The sequence below is a fragment of the Battus philenor genome, unplaced genomic scaffold (genome assembly GCF_028537555.1).
Source record: "Battus philenor isolate CCGP_79_NKW_IND1 unplaced genomic scaffold, ilBatPhil1.0.hap1 SCAF_20, whole genome shotgun sequence".
Lineage (NCBI taxonomy): Eukaryota > Metazoa > Arthropoda > Insecta > Lepidoptera > Papilionidae > Battus > Battus philenor.
The window spans coordinates 7,793,424-7,811,535 of NW_027181683.1; the positions used below are offsets into that span (position 1 = coordinate 7,793,424).

At 31.1% G+C, this 18,112-nt stretch overlaps 3 protein-coding genes across 3 annotated transcripts in view; 2 read left to right on the forward strand and 1 right to left on the reverse strand.

Annotated features, from left to right (window-relative positions):
* The window catches only part of Dgk (diacyl glycerol kinase 1), a 117,311-nt gene extending 108,416 nt beyond the window's left edge, over positions 1-8,895 (reverse strand). Inside the window, exon 1 of the mRNA XM_068765739.1 lies at positions 8,797-8,895. The gene's annotated coding sequence lies outside the window, so the exon portion shown is untranslated. The remainder of the gene's footprint in view (positions 1-8,796) is intronic.
* LOC137922970 (uncharacterized) lies at positions 6,846-7,184 on the forward strand. The gene has a single exon (XM_068766085.1). It carries the CDS (start codon positions 6,846-6,848, stop codon positions 7,182-7,184), a length of 339 nt encoding a protein of 112 aa, XP_068622186.1.
* Positions 8,896-13,579: 4,684 nt separating the features above from the next.
* Dhfr (dihydrofolate reductase) lies at positions 13,580-16,321 on the forward strand. Its single transcript, XM_068765967.1, has 4 exons — positions 13,580-13,750; positions 14,124-14,295; positions 14,871-14,981; positions 16,067-16,321. The coding sequence occupies exons 1-4, from the start codon at positions 13,665-13,667 to the stop codon at positions 16,253-16,255; spliced, it is 558 nt and encodes a 185-aa protein (XP_068622068.1). The 5' UTR covers positions 13,580-13,664; the 3' UTR covers positions 16,256-16,321.
* Positions 16,322-18,112: the final 1,791 nt, after the last annotated feature.

Consider the following 18,112-nt stretch of genomic DNA (forward strand, 5'->3'; position numbering starts at 1 on the left):
TCAAGGTCGCAGGAAGTGGCTGGATACGAGCTGCGCAAGATGCAGGTGATGACCGGCATCATCTTGTAGTGGACGTCTATCAGTTGACATGATGAAGATGATGTACCTTTTGGAGAATAAACGTGACTTTCGTTCGTAAGTCCTGCCTTAGCCACCATTAGGCTATTATAAATACATTATGGGGGAATTGTGTTTATAAGCTGTCAACTTTGACACGAGTCACCACTCAATCAAAGATTTCTGCAAGCTAATCATGGTATAATTAATATCCTACGCCACCACATATACCTATTCATTCCAGGCCCTTCCTTTATGATGCTTGCAAACTGTTTTCTAATATCAATTTTTTTTTCACGTTGTATACTTACTTCATGGTGTAAAACAACATATCCTTTATGTGAAAATTTGATAAATTGTTATTGTATTCCAAAGTTGTGTCGATTATAAAAAAAAAAAACATTGCTCACATATTCAACAGCATAAGATTTTGTCAAAAATAATAGTAAGTGGTCTGGTGAAATGTGACTTTTTCATTTTTTCATAGTTCCATGTAGGTAATATTACTGTTGAAAAACAAAGTTCTTCGTTAAATAAAACCTGTAAATGGGTTTATATTTCGAATCAATTGACTTTCTTTCATTTCTAAAAATCGTGTTTATGACATAAAGACTTCAAAAAGCAGCAAACTTTTTTTAAGTAAACAGTAAGCAGCGAACCTTTTGGTGATATTTTAAAAAATACGTTTAAAGATCGAAGACAAATTTGTTACTTCGAATCTAACATAGACAACTGTACCGAAAATATTTTACGACGGCAGTAAATCTGACGAATACTGTAATATACAAAAAACCTCATGACACTTTTATGCGTCAAGTTCATAGTTACGTTATACAAAACAAATAAAATATAAAACTAGTGAACAATATATCAACATGTAATGTATATTGACCATAGACAAATGTCTCAAAAGACGCTGAATTCCAGCCACATCCAATGAGTCCTATTGTAAATCTATGCAGGAAGTCTTTGTCCAACAAAGGACGTCGTATGACGGAAATGTTGAAGATGATAAAAAGGAGTAACGATTTGTTTGTCTCGTAGCTTTATTTAATTAAATATTATTTAAAGCAATAGGTTATTTATTACAAATTGATACACACCAACAATCAATAAAAATATTTCAAATATGTACGTAGTTTTTGTATTCAAAATAAAACCTTAACATATTACTTTTTGGACTATAAAAATCATCTTTCTATCTAGCAAAATGGTCTCAAGTTTCAAATACGTCTTATGGGAGAAATTAAATAACTTTTCAATAAAACGTATATAAATTTCAGATATATTTTAGAATCAGAAAAATATATTATTTTAACGTAATGGTAACAACAAATTAAAATTAAATATAAATAGGAAAGAAACATTAAACACATTTTTCTGTAAATTCATGTTATATATCTGAGGAGCGTCTTATCGTTCAATAAGTACGGTATTTCCAAACTATTTTGTTATCATACTATTCACGTTGTGCTTTAAGGAGAAAACCAGATCCGAATTGGGTCTTTCAAGTGACGTTAGATTCCTATCTTGCTCTTAAATTTTTCATGTTATTTTTACCTTCGCAGATATTTATAACACTTCCTTTAAAAAAAATGGTGCAATGCCAACATAAAAAATCTAAATGAATACATACACGTTACGAACTGAAGTTATTCATTAATTTTAACAATGATGAACTGAAATCCATTTAAAAAGTTATTCAATTTGCAATGCAAAGGGCAATTACGTTTATTTCCCTAAAGGCAAGATATTCCTTTTGCATGTAATTTAATAACGTACAACTGTCTTAACTAGAAATAACCTAGCTACTAAGAATGTTAGGTAAATGAGAAGTTACAAATGCGGTAACTGCATAAGATTGATAATTTTAAAAACTGATATCACCGTATCATTATCGCTAGGAAAATATCCTATTCAAAAGTGAATTCACGTATATAACGTGAATTCATTGTCTGTGGCGTAACGTTGTTGTTAAAATAAAACACTTATCGAATCAAAAAGCAAATAGAAATCTATATCAGCATAATATAAGTGGAGTTAGTTCCAGGCAATTAAACAATATTACAGAGTATTATAACACTCGTCGACAAGTATTGATAAAAAGATAATTACGCCACAACGGCATAAAACCATCGTTACATCATATTAATCTTCTTAAAACGTTAATTAGCTGATACATGTATGGCCCAAGTTATTGCTTCATAAACTGAGAGTTGTCCACCGGGGATTTGTACAGACTAATCATATTATGGTCTTGGTATTAGACGTACTGGCTGTTGTAGACCGCACTGTCTGTATAAAACATGAAAGAGATTTAATGTTGTATAAAGAAACGCTTGTTTATCTTATGTACTTCTTATTTTTACGTGTGATACATGACGGAAATAATACATAGAATATTTATTTAAAAAGCGCTAGTTTCTCTTGAATATAACCTACATATGAAACAAGTCACGTGGCAGCTTTAATTTACAATAATAGAGCTTTCGTCAATAATTAAATTCATAAGTAAGCTTACAAAAGCTCAACAAGCCATGGAGATGTCTCAATAAGATCGAATTACAAATGAGGAGATACGTAAACGAAATTAATCGGTACAGCCTAGCGGATTGACAAGTTGAACTGGCGATGGGTAGGCTATACATTGCGTAGATGAGATAGCTGCTGGGGGTTTTAGGTTCTGAAGGAGAGATCACGAACGGGCACGACAAGGCGAGCAGTGGCAAGACGCTGTTGGAATTTTATGATCTAAGTCCAACAGTGGATTTCCCTCGGCTGAGATGATAATGTTAATGATGATAGAGAACTAGTATACAACGTTAGCAGTTATACTAATAGTTGTTGTGTTGCCTGCAAAAGGTTGAGAAAGTATAATAAAATGTTATTTATATTTTAAACGTAATATTAATGCTTCCAATTAAATTGAGAAGACAATATTGAAAGGATGCCTTGAATCTCAATTAGAGCCGAAGGCAATAAGGAACTAAAGTCGATTCTCATTCCTCAGCGAGCCTTTTCGATCGCTCAAAGCGACGCAATTATTGCTTTTCAGACTAATGAATACTGAAAACGGCTAGCTACTTGATTCCAAATGGGAGTGGTTGCTGGTTCTTAATGAATGACTAACTTACTCTTAAAACGTTCTGTACGTACTAATTTCCGGCCACGAAACTTAATGGCTATTAATGAACAAAGATTTTAATTGGTTTATTTTTCGGCCAAAGATATATTTTTTGTAATTTTTTATTACATCATCATCATCATTTTTACCGCAGAACATCTATTGATCAAAATAGACCGCGTCTTTCGACGACCATAATAAGGTAATTTGTCCATTTTGTGTATGGACGTCTTACAGTGCGCTTACCGATCTTTGGTCTTTACCTCAGAACCTTAAGACCCCAGCTGCTAATTGTTTTGCGCGCTTAGTGATCATCCCTCTGCCACTTCAACTAGTCAATCCGCTAAACTATTTTGGTTGTTTTCATTTGTCAAAGGGGTCCCCCATTCCTGTTCCGATCTCGTAGAGAAATATCAATCAAAGACCTCAATTTCCTCTCGGTACACGTACCTACTACTACTACTAATTTTAATTGATTCTCTCTATTCTTAGTCGTTTTACTCGGGCTCTTACCATCTCATACCTTTTTTCTCACACAGATTATACAAAGACCCTTCAGTATTATTTCTTACGATAACATGTACACAACGAAGAATAGAGCACCTGGATATTGCACTGATAACTCTCCTCTGGATAACAAATCCCTCCATTCTCATAACGCAACGACTATATGTAAAAAATTGAGGCTGAACGTGCCTCAAATTTAATTAAACAGATTTACCGCGACTGTGAAAACTCAGCATAAGGTTTTTAAATATAAATTAAATAGAAGTGGAATAACTTCCCAAGTGCTGTTACTATTTCAAAGAAGTTACTCGGTCTCAAATGAAAGTTTATACCACTTTACCTGATACAAATTTATTTTAATCTTTCTAAACTGATACTAATAATGATGAACTAAATGGTTAATCGTTATCATACACAACTAAAAATTTTTGTAATTTGTTGGGTGACAGTATTCATCATTATCATTTAAGACATCCACCGCAGGACATAAGCATCTGCTATTGGTTTGTATAAAGACCGGTTGGTAGCGCCCTACATCCAGCGACTTCTGAGGAACTCAACAGCGCTAGACGGTTGCCGGATGCGTGCCGGTCTGAGAGTTTTAAGGGCCCTGCGGCCGTCATCATCATTCATCGCATTCTTTATGATTGGTCTCATACATAGTAATGAGGAGCAACCTAGTCACAGCATCTCAATTGCTGTCTGTGTCGACATAGTACTATTTAACACATAAAACTAATATGAGTATCATATAATGGAAATACTAAATACAGTGCTATTACGTGTAAACTCTCCTTAATAATATTGAGTGCGTTTTTTTTTTTGAAAAATATAAACTACAGTCACACTTCTTAAAACATAAAATATTTAAAGATTCCTTGCTTCGTTTTGTGTGATTAATCGAAAGAAGTAAAAACGCCGTTTTAAAACAGTGATTGATTCAAAAATTAATTTTTGGCTTCTTTCGTTTTTTTTTAATAAACATATTGTTTATAATATGAGATATTTTATTAGATTGTTGGCTTACTTTATTAATTTATAAACCTTTAGATATTAACCATTTAAAGTTAACTAAATTCCCTTCGTAATTCTTTTTCATAATATTTGACGGCCGCTCCCAAGAGAGTATAAAAGAACGAAACAATATCACAGTAATACAGAATGATTGAAAAACGTGCAAAAGGTCTATAAGAATTAATGGGGTAAAAAGTCAGAAAAAAGTTTTAAATCTTTTATATCAATTTTTAATCACACTTTGAAAAGTAATTACTCTGAAAAATATCACATTCATTTATTTTTTCATATTTATTAGTTAATAGTAGTTTTAAAGTTATAACTATATTATCATTAAGTTATTTATTATTTTTGAAATCAATGATTTTTGCATAGAGCGTACTGTATATACATCAATTGACAGCAAATGACCTATACATTCACCCTTAATCCTTCACACCTATTTACAATCACCTGTATACCGAAGTTTTATTCAATATCATTGGATTAATATCGCATAGGAAATTGTCTAAATGTTAGAGTACCTTCCTCGGAAAGCCCTTGAAAATAATTAATAACGTCCAACTAGTTCCAACCTTTGATGAGTAATACATCAAAGGCCGCAAACGTCTCACTGTTCGCACTAGTTTGCATAACTACCAATATGTCTAACGACCCGTCCGTAACAAATTTCAATATTCTCCTCTAATCGCTAATTTATTGTTATAAGCATAAATATATACATATGTTTTCTGGATATAATAACAGCAATGTGTTTGTATGATAAAATAATCAAATTAAATGACAATAAACATTGTAAAAATATTTTTAAACCACTACTATTACCTATGCTTAATAACTTTTGGTAGAAAAGGCACTTGTAATTCGGCTTATGTGTTTCTTTGAAACCATCTCATCCAAAAAATAAATGAGCTCGACTTTTTCAGAAACCGATTTTGGCTGATGTGTTATAATTTCAGGAAGGAAAGAAAAAACTATAGTGCACCATTTAAAAGTGCAGACTCCCTCAGTAAAATTTATTTAATAAAACTACACAGGAAGACAGTGTTAGGTATTTCGTGTACATTATGGTGCCCATTTTATAAAAAACGAGATTGATATGTAGCATTCGAATTTAAGACGTTGAGCGCTATGTAAAAGTCAATAATTTCCATATAGGCCACACGGCTCACGGTATATATATATAGTATATATATATATATATATATATATATATATATATATGTGTGTGTCGTTTTCAAGAAAGTTTTTTAAAGATTTGAAAACCATTCTGAACGTTTTTGATGAATCTAGTACACGGCTCACTGGTGACTAGATTCATCAGGCAATTAGGGGGTTATGCCGGACTCCTACCAGCTGCCATACTATATGGCTGCCATACCATACCATATGGATATTATTGATTTTTTTTTATAAATTATAACACATCAGCCAAAATCAGTTACTGAAAAAGTCGAGCTCATTTATATTTTGGATAAATTGGTTTAAAAGAAACACATGAGCTGAATTAAGCGAAGTGCCTTTTCTACCGAAAGTTCTTAAGCATAGGTAATAGTAGGGTTTTAAAAATATTTTTACAATGTTTATTGTCATTTAATTTGATTATTTTATCATACAAACACATTGCTGTTATAATATCCAGAAACCATATGTTACATTTCTAATTGCGCTATCATATTTATGCCATGTAAGTCATTTTTTAAATACGATCGGGCATTAAAGGTTAAATGTATATATGTATAGTATTTGTCAACAAAGAGCTTTAAAGATTTTACACCTATTTCCAATCACGATGTATAATGATCAATTGGATTACATCATTTTTTTTTTAGAATGAGATAGGAACTTACAGTACAAAGTCTGCAGAGACAGATACAATGACTAATTTTAATATGTTATAATCCGTACTTGCTCGATGATCTCAATAGAACCTCCGAACCGTCTTTAAAATAAAAATGGACCAGACGAAATAGACGTGTAATGTACATGTCGTACTTACTAAAGTCGTTGTCAGAAACGCTACGCTAACATTCAGCTCGGCAAGTCCAACTTTAAGAAAGAAGTATTCGCCGAATCCAAATCGATAAGCACATTCGGGCATTTCCGAGATATCTTTTTGTCCAAAATACCCCAATGTGTGAAGATGACGGTCTTTGACCAGTGTATGATGCCGGTCATGACCTACGACTTGGATATATGGTCGCTTACGATGCACCTTATAAAAAAGCTCAAGGTCACTCAGATAGCGATGGAGAGCAATATGCGCGAGAGGGCTACGTTCGGAGCTACGGGAAATAGAATTAGAAATGTAGAAATTTGCAAAACCACAGTCGCCAACGAACGTTGCTCGCCAGAACTATTAGTGGGCGGAGTAAAACGCTCGTGCAACCAGTGGGCGTTGGAGCCGAAAGGGTCTGACTGGCGACCACGACCACGATCGATGAGCGTGGCCAGGCCCTATGTGGACCGACGTCATAGTTAAGTTTGCGGAAAGTCGCTGGATACGCACAGCTTTAGATAGATTGTACCATAAATTAGTTGTTAGCAAATAAGCTAAACATTCATCCCTTAAAACCTTTTAATCTAATAACCAATCACGTGTATAAAGACATGCTTTTACATTTATTCCAGAGAAAATACAATTATGATGAATGTAATTCATTATTGTTGTGTTAAAGTTCTTTGGAGAGTCTTAAATTTTTTATCTGTATGTGAGAGACATACAAAAATATTTTAAATAAAATGAGTACATATTTATGTTAAAATTCATAAGCGTGCGGTCTTTTCATTAGTCGCTCCATACAAAAGTACTCGCTAAAACAAATAACTTGTCAAAACAATTATTAAAATCCGACCGAACATCCATAGATAGGAACAGTAATATAGGGCTGTCATTTTAACAATCTTTATTAATTAATTAATTACAGCGTATGAATCGTAAACTTAGATAATACAAGTATATTTGAACAATAAAATAATATACAAGAAAGGTGTCATGTAACACGATTATTACAAAAATATGTATAAAATAAAAAGAAATAAAAACATTTTGAATGTATTTGTTCAAATAAACATAATTTTCAAAATTAGCTGCTTTCTTTGTTAAAATGTAGCATAACAATTATTAATTTTATAATTTTCTAGTTGTCTGATGCATTTATTGATATTTACTGCCACATTTGATACGTCAATAATGCCAAGAATTAAATGTGAATTTTATATATGAACTACAATTATAATTTTTTTATCTTAATTCAATCTTAGCTGCAAATCTGGAAAAATGGCTTAGAAAATGTTAATTATTTAATATTGTTAGTAACTTCTTATGCAACACAGTTATTTACAAAACGCAATATTAATATGTTTCTTAATGTATATGCTAACATATGTCATACATAATCAAATATAGAAGTAAATTCGACAAAAAATAGTCGTTAAACAGATATCAATTACAATTTACTTAAATATTTATCTTTTTACTACCTAATGAAAAAAAACGTCAAGCTTTTCTGTACACTAACTCTAAAAAAATTATATTTGTAAATTTTGTTATTTTTCTTTAATAACTTATAACGTCACTGCATATTTACACATTATTACAGTTATAACTAGTTTATTTCATTTGATTAAAAGTGAAGAAAAATATAAAAAACTTCATATAAATCTAATAATCTATTTAATCCGACAAGCATCATATTATCAATTATCAATTAAAATGGTAGAGACAACCCTAGAAAAATTCCTCCAAGAAAATAAATAAAACCATAAGTTATGTGTTGTTTTTGTGCTGAAAGTCTGAGCGTGTGTGCAGTGCTTGTTAATGTTATCGCTTCTAACCTTCGGCAAATAAAACAATATCGCATTTAATGATATCACATTACTAACATACGGAAAACCATATTAAAGTATGTATTAAAATATTAAATGCTAGTAAGTACCAAATATTAAATTGTAATATAATAAATGGAGGAAAGCGAAAATAAATTTTATCGCAAAGCAAAAATTAAAGCAGTTTTAAAATTATTGCTAAAATTAATTAAAAAGTTTCTAGTTAACCTTATAAATAAGCTATTTTCTTTAACAATACTACTTACCTAATTTTGCTTTTTGGGAATTAGGATTTCAAATTTCGTCAGATTTGCATTTTAGTATTTTTTAAACGTTTATTATCAACTTTTATAATAAAGAAATTAATAAAATTAATATCACAAACACTGATGAAAAATAGATTGATATGTTTTTCTTAATATTGAATAATAATTTGCCGCATAAGTAAATCACAGTATTGACTTTTATTTGTAAAATTCAATCACTTAAAGAAACAATTAAACAAAAAATTGGTTCAGAGTAACTAAAAATTTCACGGCAACTTTTGGTTTATTATCACAAATTAAAATCATCGGAAAATTTTCCATACCGATGTAACACAACGTCTACTAACTGGAACCGCTCGTTTAAAACTGAAGCTGAAGAGAGCACAATCGTACAGCTTTGTGCAAATCTATACGCATGTACATAACTTTATTCATCTCACTCTTATACTCACTTTCGATATTAAACTATCTCCTTTATTCATCTTATCCTGGCCATGTACAAAACCGAAAAACGAACGACAAAAAATATCGAATTACTTTCTTATTACTCGGAAAAAAGACGCATGTTTGACTGATATCAAAAAAAATATTCATTCTTATTTTCACTTTGGCGGGAAACTACGTCAGTTATTAAATAGTTTGCAATATGCGTAGTAAATAGTACGATAATTATTTTTTTAACAACTTGCAAGGATAAAAACATTTTACAGTGATTGAGTATATTTAACGGAGCTCACTTAGATGTCGGTTGTTTAATTGTTCCGCATATCATAGACCATATGGCCATGCTTTCTTTATCGGTTAATGACGCATTAAAGATGGACGGTGTAGGTTTCCTCCTGGTCATTAAAACAATTTACGATAGGCATTGTGTTAGGATATTTTATTACACAGCAGTGGCGAACGGCTTAATAAAATCTTTTACTATTCCCTTTTCTCTCTGTTGAGCTAAAACGCGGGAGTAATAAAATCAATACTTAAACAAAACCTCACTATTTTATATAAGAATTAGACTTCATGAATACAGATTGTTTGTAGCTAAAAATAATATTTATTTAATTTACATTTCTGTTAACCGTCATCTTCAGTTAACAATGTCCTTTGGAGTACTTTCCCTTTTAAATATTTATTGCAATAACAGGTCATTCGAATTTTCAAAAAAGGTGAATTTTTTTTTCCCTTCTAGTTGCCTTGGAAAGTTTCAGTAAATTATAACAAAATACTTTGCATCTTGGCAACTTCGTAACGTTCCAGCATATTTCATATATATTCGAGTACGCTACGTAGGAATCCGTGCGCTCTCTTTAAATTACACGGTATGGAAGTAAACAAAGAATTTAATACTGCTGAAGCCAACAGAGTGTATTTTTTCACAAGCGTAGAACGAAATATATGTTACATTTAAAATGCTTCAATTTTTTTTTCTGATGATGTTTTGTATTTTTTGTCGTTGATAAATTCTATTTGTATAGAAGATGGCGATTGGGGTTCCTTTGGGTCAGGTCAGGTCATTAACCTGTATATTATGGGCTTTACATCTTAAAGAACACTGGATTGTCATTTCACCAAAATATTAGCTCTCTTAAACTTATGCTTTCCAGGTCTTCGTTATGAGCTTACCATGGGTACCCTTCTACTGAAAGTTTAAGAATTCCCAAGTAAAAGGCCATTTGGATACAATGGATACACAAGCATGCATGCTTTGCACATGCTGAACAAAGTGTTTTTGCACAAGTAACAGTCGCTGAGCTTATTAAAATATTATCACCAACATTGATAGATGAAATCAAGCCAAAATTTTAGTTGTTCACTATTGAAAGCAGATAAATTTTCGGGAACTCTGGTTACGAATTGTGAACCTATGTAGATGCCTACATACTCCCCCGTAAAGTGTCCCGTGGACCCCTAGGGGCCAACCTGTCACACTTTGGGAACAACTAATTGAGACATGGGGGGATGGGGGTGGTAACGTACGCAGTTGCTCAAAGAAGATACTAATTTTATGACGTCTAGATGAAGGTATGACAAGCCTATTTTTATTAAGAGCATCTCATATACAAACATAAACTTATCGAAAGCTTCAAGCAAAGAAGCTGTCCAAGAAATCGGAAGTATAAATGTTATCGTTAAGGTCGGTTAGTTCAAAACTTGCATCCTGGGGATCGTGAGATATGACTACAATTTTGTCAATATATTCTGACAAATTGTTTTTTTTTTTTCATGTGGATTGTAAAAAATCAAATTCATCGAAATTCCTATGCAACTGTAAACGAGTTGAAGTGCACAATACGATTTTAAGTATTCATCACATCTCGATTTATAAATCATCTGTATCCAACAAAATGGAGCTCAATTCGAGCTACTAATTAGTTTGTTTGTCCTTTTTTTTCATTTAATTAATAAAGTTTAGATTTTATGGTTTTCTTTGTGTTTAATTTATCGCATTTGTTAGAGAGATGTGATTTTTATGATTGACCCTATCGATTGATGCCGTAAGAGAGCAGGGTGATATTTTTTCTGATTTTACGCGTTTCCTAAATCTGTGAATGCAATTGAGTAAAGTTGTTCAATGTAAAATACTGGAGGTAAGTGCAGTATTTTCTCTTCAAGTGGCGTTAAAAAATTCCACCTTCTAGATCACGCTTTTTTATAAAAAAATTATTGTCATTCGTTTTGTTGCACATAGACAAAATTGTCATCAGTCACCATTAAACTTATCTCTAAGACAATCTTTTTCTGACTGTCACTAGTCTGTTAATATCTATCAACCTGTGAACAAAGTAAATGAGATAAATGAGGGACCTAGGAATAAAATGCTGTAAGCTACAAATCCTAATAAACATTCAAGATGTCAAATTAACAAGAACTATATGCATATACTTAGCGAGCAAAAAAAATTCTGCATGTATTCACATTTTATTCGTAGTACTGTTACAACCAAGAGGGCCAATAAATAATACTACACAAACATTATTGAGTTCGTTATAAACCAAAATGATTAAAATATATTTTTTTTTAGTTTAGCTAATGGCGCTTAGCTAAAGCCTCTTTTATTTTTTGTCCCCTTTGGGAGATTCTGCTCTGACCTTTATTAGCTGATTGTGTTTTTTTCGTTTAATGAAGTGACCAGGCAAAGTGGGAACCAAGGTTTGTTTGTTTGACTCGTTACGCGTTTAGATCTGAGAACGGCGTAACGTTCAAATGTCATCATGTCTGGAGGTATTAGCAAAAAAACATTTGAACTGATGCCGAAAATGTATAACCAGATTTCTTAGACGATTTGTTACTGATATGTATCATTGGTGTACAGCGCATATATGAGGTCGATTCTAAAACCGATTCTTGGGGCACGCCGGTCCGATTGGAGCGCGTTTTCAAGTATGTGCTCTGGGCGCGGTACACATTCGATCGGAGCTTCGTATAATACTATTTTTTCTACTATCGGGGACCTCTTGTAGGGGTTGCTCTATCTCGGGTTCACATGCAGAATTTCTTACTATATGATTTTTTCATTTTTTAATTTTATTGTTTCTACACTCTTCCTTTATCCATCTCAATATCTTTCACTTTTTCCTATAGTCTATATACCTATTAGCTTCTTAAAATATTTTAAAAGGGTCTGGTGACTTTGCTCTTGCGTATCATTTCTTCGAGATGGTCCGATATACGACACACAATTAATGTGCTAATCGTACCAAACTTTGTCGAACGCCTTGGCCACATCGAAAAAGATAGTTTCCAGGTCTCTTTTTGATTGAGGAGAATATGTGCCGCAAAATCCATACTATTCATTAACACAGAGTTTTTGAGCTTCTATGCATATCTAAATGTCGCTCGGGCCATCAAAGCCAAGGGCTTTACTGAGATTTAAGCTGCCGATGACATTTACAGCTTTGTTTCATGTATTCGGTCTTTTCATCGTCTAGCAGGGCTGTACTTTTTAAATCGTCGTGCAGAACAAAGAATAGTTAAGCACACTTCTTTTTTGAGGGTTTTGGGAATCTTGCAGGAGACAAGGTGGAAGAGTTTGGTTTTCGAGACGATGTTGATCTGCTTCTTGATGCTGTTCCTTCTCTCTAACATGAGCCGATATTTTGATTATGTCCCTACATAGCGATGACAAATCACTAGCAGGATAAAGATCTGTATGATTTCCAACGAATTAAGTCAACGATGTAGTTTTTATACTGGCTACTTATATCTTCTAATACGATGCTAGGAAAAAAATAAAGTATTTGTTGTGTGCTGACTTTTATATTCATATAGTTATAAAAGTTAATTTTTCCTAAGCTGTATAAAAACAGCTGGATGTCCCATTTAAAATAAATATACGAGTAAATACCAAAAATATTCTCTGGTTGTCCTAGAACAGCTTTTAGTTTTAATATATGTTAAGAGGTACTTTAATTGTAAACTAAGGTGAAGAAAGACATATCTTGAAAGTTTAAGTCGGTGTAATTATTATTACACGGGATAAAACTCTTTCGGTATTCAAACTTCAATACTAAAGGATAAGGTTACAAAGAAGCTTCCCTACACTACTGTAGTCAATGTAATGTAATGATTGAGGTATTAAAAAGTTACTACATTGCACTAAAAATATTGAAAAGTTGCGAAAATTTTACATTTGTTTGAGTTTAAATGTTGTGTTTAATTGTTTCATGTACTTGGCCATTCTTGTGATTAATTTATATTATCACTGTTTTGAAAGGTGCGTTATTATTTATGGCTACATTACTATGTCAATGTCACACGCGCTTTAATATAAAGATTTAAATTTCAATGTAACCTCGTGTTGAAAAATACTCATTGTTATTGCAGTCGCAAAACTTTAAATTATTAAAATTAAAAAATACAGAATTGTGAAAATGACCAAGACTACATTAAATTTGATAGCAGCGGCTTGCGAAAATATGGGTATTGGTGCTAATGGAACTTTGCCATGGAAGTTGAAGTAAGTTCATTGAAAGAATTATTTTAAGAGCCTTATTTTAAATTTCAATTGATCTTGTAGTAACTATAGAACTTAAAGTTTTATTATATACATTTGCAATATTAATACTTTTGAGTAAGTTTGTAAAGCAGCTATAGACAATATTATATATTTTTTTACGGTATTGAACACTAAAAATATGTTTTTTTCATTTAAGGGCTGTAAGTAATAAAAAACATTGGAAATTATTTCTCTCTTACTGTCAACATAAAACGGGCGCATTATGTATTATAAAGATTCAGTATAAGTATTTTTTCAAATCAGATTTACCAATTTTTAGGAATTAAATTTATTATGAAAAAATTTAAACCTGTCACAGAGCTTAAATTTTTAGGAAAGAGATGGCTTACTTCACAACTATGACTACAAAAGTTATGGATGAGAAAAAAATTAATGCTGTTATAATGGGAAGAAGAACATGGGATGGCATACCTGATAGTTATCGACCCCTACATAAAAGAGTTAACATTGTATTAACTCATCATGTGGATAATGTAAAAGCAAAGGTAAAATTAAATTATTAATCATCATTTCAATTGCATTGCTAGTCTGAAGTGGCAGGTCAGCCACATATCCCATAGAAAAAAAGATTTTATTTACAGAACATAGATAAAATGATTTTAGTATCTCTTTTTCCTGAATGATATTTATTAATATGTTTGAATCTTTTTGATGAAAGTATACAATATGCATTTATGGAGCAAAAGAAATGCGTGTATATATATAAATTAATTCATACAGTCTGCGTTATAGAGTATTTCAAATTCAGAATAATTTGGATTGCACCTTTTACTCTATTCTAGACATTTATAATGTTTTAATACATAGAATGCTATTGCACTTTCAAATTTTCCAGTCCAACAAGACAATTTGATAATTAAAATGTATATTATACACATATTATACTACTAATGATAAAAATTTTATCTAAAGGAGAACTGAATAAGTTCAGACTATCGAATTATTATTTGTATATAGATATAAATAAAGTGAAGTTATTATAATAAAAAGGAATATGTGTTACCTTGCCTTACTGTAAATAAATGTCAAAATTGTTAATAAATGCTGAAATAATTTTAAGGTACCTGATGGTGTAGTGGTTGTTCCTGGCTTAGATGAGGCAATAAGCTATATTGAAGGAAGAGAAGATATAGAATCTACATGGGTTATTGGAGGATCATTGATCTACAAGGTAAAAAAATAAATAAATCAAACTTTCCTATATTTATAAATAGGTCATTACATTAACAATTAACTCATCTTAGTGCAGTGCTGTGCATTGTGGGAGCATAATAGTCATAAGAAAGTTTTAGTAGAGACATAGAATAAATAAACAAATTATTTACTTAAGCCCTTGTAGTATTAAAAGTTTTTGCAAACCTGAAATAAAAATACCTGGACTGTACCTTTTATCTTATTGCACAGGCACTATATGTATACAAGCTTAACAAAAACATAGAAGCATATGTCGGCATGAGTTGAACTATACTATTTTTTTTATTAATTAAGAGAAAGAAGTGATCAGCTAACCATCAGATCATATTATCATAAGATAATATTTTGTTGCTGAAAAGTGCGTTATACAAGCTTTAGATATAAAATTGCTACTCTGTTTCACATTCAAACCTATCCCCTTGGGACAAGAGATTGTCCCATTAGTGTAATAACTTTATTAGCTAATGCAAACTTAAATCTGATTATTATAGTAGCTGAACTGAGCTTGGGCACTATAATAAGGTAGCAGAAATACTTGCAGCTATCACTTAAATTACCTAGTAGGTCCCTTACATTAGATTAACCACAATTTTTTATACAACATAACATTGACTAAAATGTGATAGATGTACTTGTTTTTTTAAATCACTGGTTGACAATTGTAGTTTTGTAAACAGTATTATTTATAAATAATAGTAATTTACTAATTCTATTGCTAAGTCTAAAATAAAGCATAAAATTGCACAAAAACTAGGAATGTTAAAGGGTAATTTTTTTAAAGTTAAATAAATTTCAAGAATAATGGTGAAAAGTAGACTTTGTTTCATGCAAATCACAGAGTAAATTAAAACACGTATTCACCAATTACAGTAGTACTAGTCTTTAATATATAAAAAAAGAATACTATCATAAAAATCATTATTATCAATAAATAAAGAAATCACTCTGAAACACATTTATTCATTTTTTCTCTAATTGACAGCTTAAAATAGATAACTTTTGACAGAATAGTCTATCTGATTAACAAGTATTAAAATTAATGTTGTTTTGTGTTATTTTCAGGCTGCAATGGAACATAAGAACTGTGGAAAAATTTATTTGACTGAAATTCAAAAGTCATTTGATTGTGACACCTTCTTCCCCAATATAGACAAACAACAGTTCCACTTAGTTGATGAGGAAGAAATACCTGGCGAAAGGCAGCTGGAAGGAGACATAAGCTATTTTTTTCGCGTGTATAAAAAACTTTAACTTGCAGGTTCGGCGAATTTTACATAAGAGAGGAGCAATTAAGTTTTCATGGTGCAATTTTTGTAATATAAAATTTAGCTTTTGATAAAATTATTAATGAACTAAAATTATTAGCTTTTGATATAATTATTAATGAACTAAATTGTTACATTGTTGATATAATGCTAGTGTTAGTATATTTTAATAATAATGCCTGATTCCATTAAATAGTATATTTGTTAAGAATATCTAAGTGGCATTTACTAGTATATCAAGATATATTTAAATATACTCTTAGTAATCTATAGTTTTATTACAGGATCATAGTGTATAATTCAAGGAAATTATGAATAGACCTTATTGTTATTTTTTTGGGCTATTGACTGAAGTATACATACTGGTACATTTGATCTGTGCTTTATCATTTAAAACATTATAATAAGCAGGTTGTCCTTAGTTAAGATTTAATGTTCATACCCAATACATGCTCAATTCTAAAACAAGAGTTACTAAAGTAAAGTTACAAAATGAATTAACAGAAGATACACAAAAATTTCTATTTATAATTAACCATTTATTTTTACCAAATGATATTTTTGAGGAACTTAATAGTGCTTCATTGAATCAGACTTGGTCTTAAAATAAGAGGAAACATGGATCACAAATAAGAGGCCTGTACAGATACTGGCTTTATGTGCCAAAAAGAAACAGCTGAAGAACCAAACATTTTAAATTAAATAAAAAAAAAAAACAAAAAACGTTAATTAGCTAAAGATTAGTAAAAGTTCCTGTCCTGTTTATTTGTTATTTGTCAATTTGTATAACTTTTTAATATAACCGATAATTATTGATGTTAAACTACTTTTGATACTACAGATAAATACACTGATATCATAAAAATTAATGTAAATGTTTTAGGCCATTTTCTGTTTCATAATTTGGGATATTTAAAATATCATGTTAATGTCGCTTCATCATTATTGTCATGTTAACCAATGGACACCCATTGCACAGGAGTCTTCTCCCAAGATTGCCATGGTGACCAGTCTTGGACTCCCTGTATCCAACGACCTTGATTATGTAATTGGTCCATTATTGCTGGGTTTTGATTCGTATTCATGTACATTCTGTTCTATATAAAATAGACATATTCCTCTTCTTCTTTTCTTCTTTTTATTTAGTTTATTAATATTATTAACTTGACCTTCCTTTATAACAATTGTTATAGTAGTTATCCAAATAAAAAAAAGTTTTCAACTTAATTTTTAAATAATATAAAATAGGCGGATTATGGACCTTGGCCTTGTATTTGTTAATAATATGTCTTTATTTGTTGTCAGATTGAAGCTTATAACGTGAATAATAATGCAAAAACACAAACAGGTCATGTATTTCTGATGTTGAGACATTAGATCAACTTGAGATGAAGACAAGGGCTGTAATTGGCATAGCAAGTTCATTGAAGATTGATCTTAAGCTGACTATAATATATACAAAGGGTAGTTAGGAAGAAGACTGTTGATTTTGAACCAGCCTTTAATCATTACATTATACTTATCACTTTAAGAATCTCATAGTTTAATAATAAAAGGGTATCACAGTTAATATTTTTTGATAAGAGGCTTGGGCTCAACAGCTAACATGACAGGTTGGGAAATACAAGGCAAGTCAATATTTATCCAACATATATTCACAAAATTTATTATAGTCACGCATTTTCCTTTGCTTTTCGTAGCAATATTGTTTTTTTTTTCAATATAATACTAGTGTACTTTTCTGTATAAGGTAAATATGTGTTAATATTTAGAGATATAAATTTTATTACTAATTGTAACTTGGTAGTTATTTGCCTTGTATCGAAAATGTTGAAACATTGTT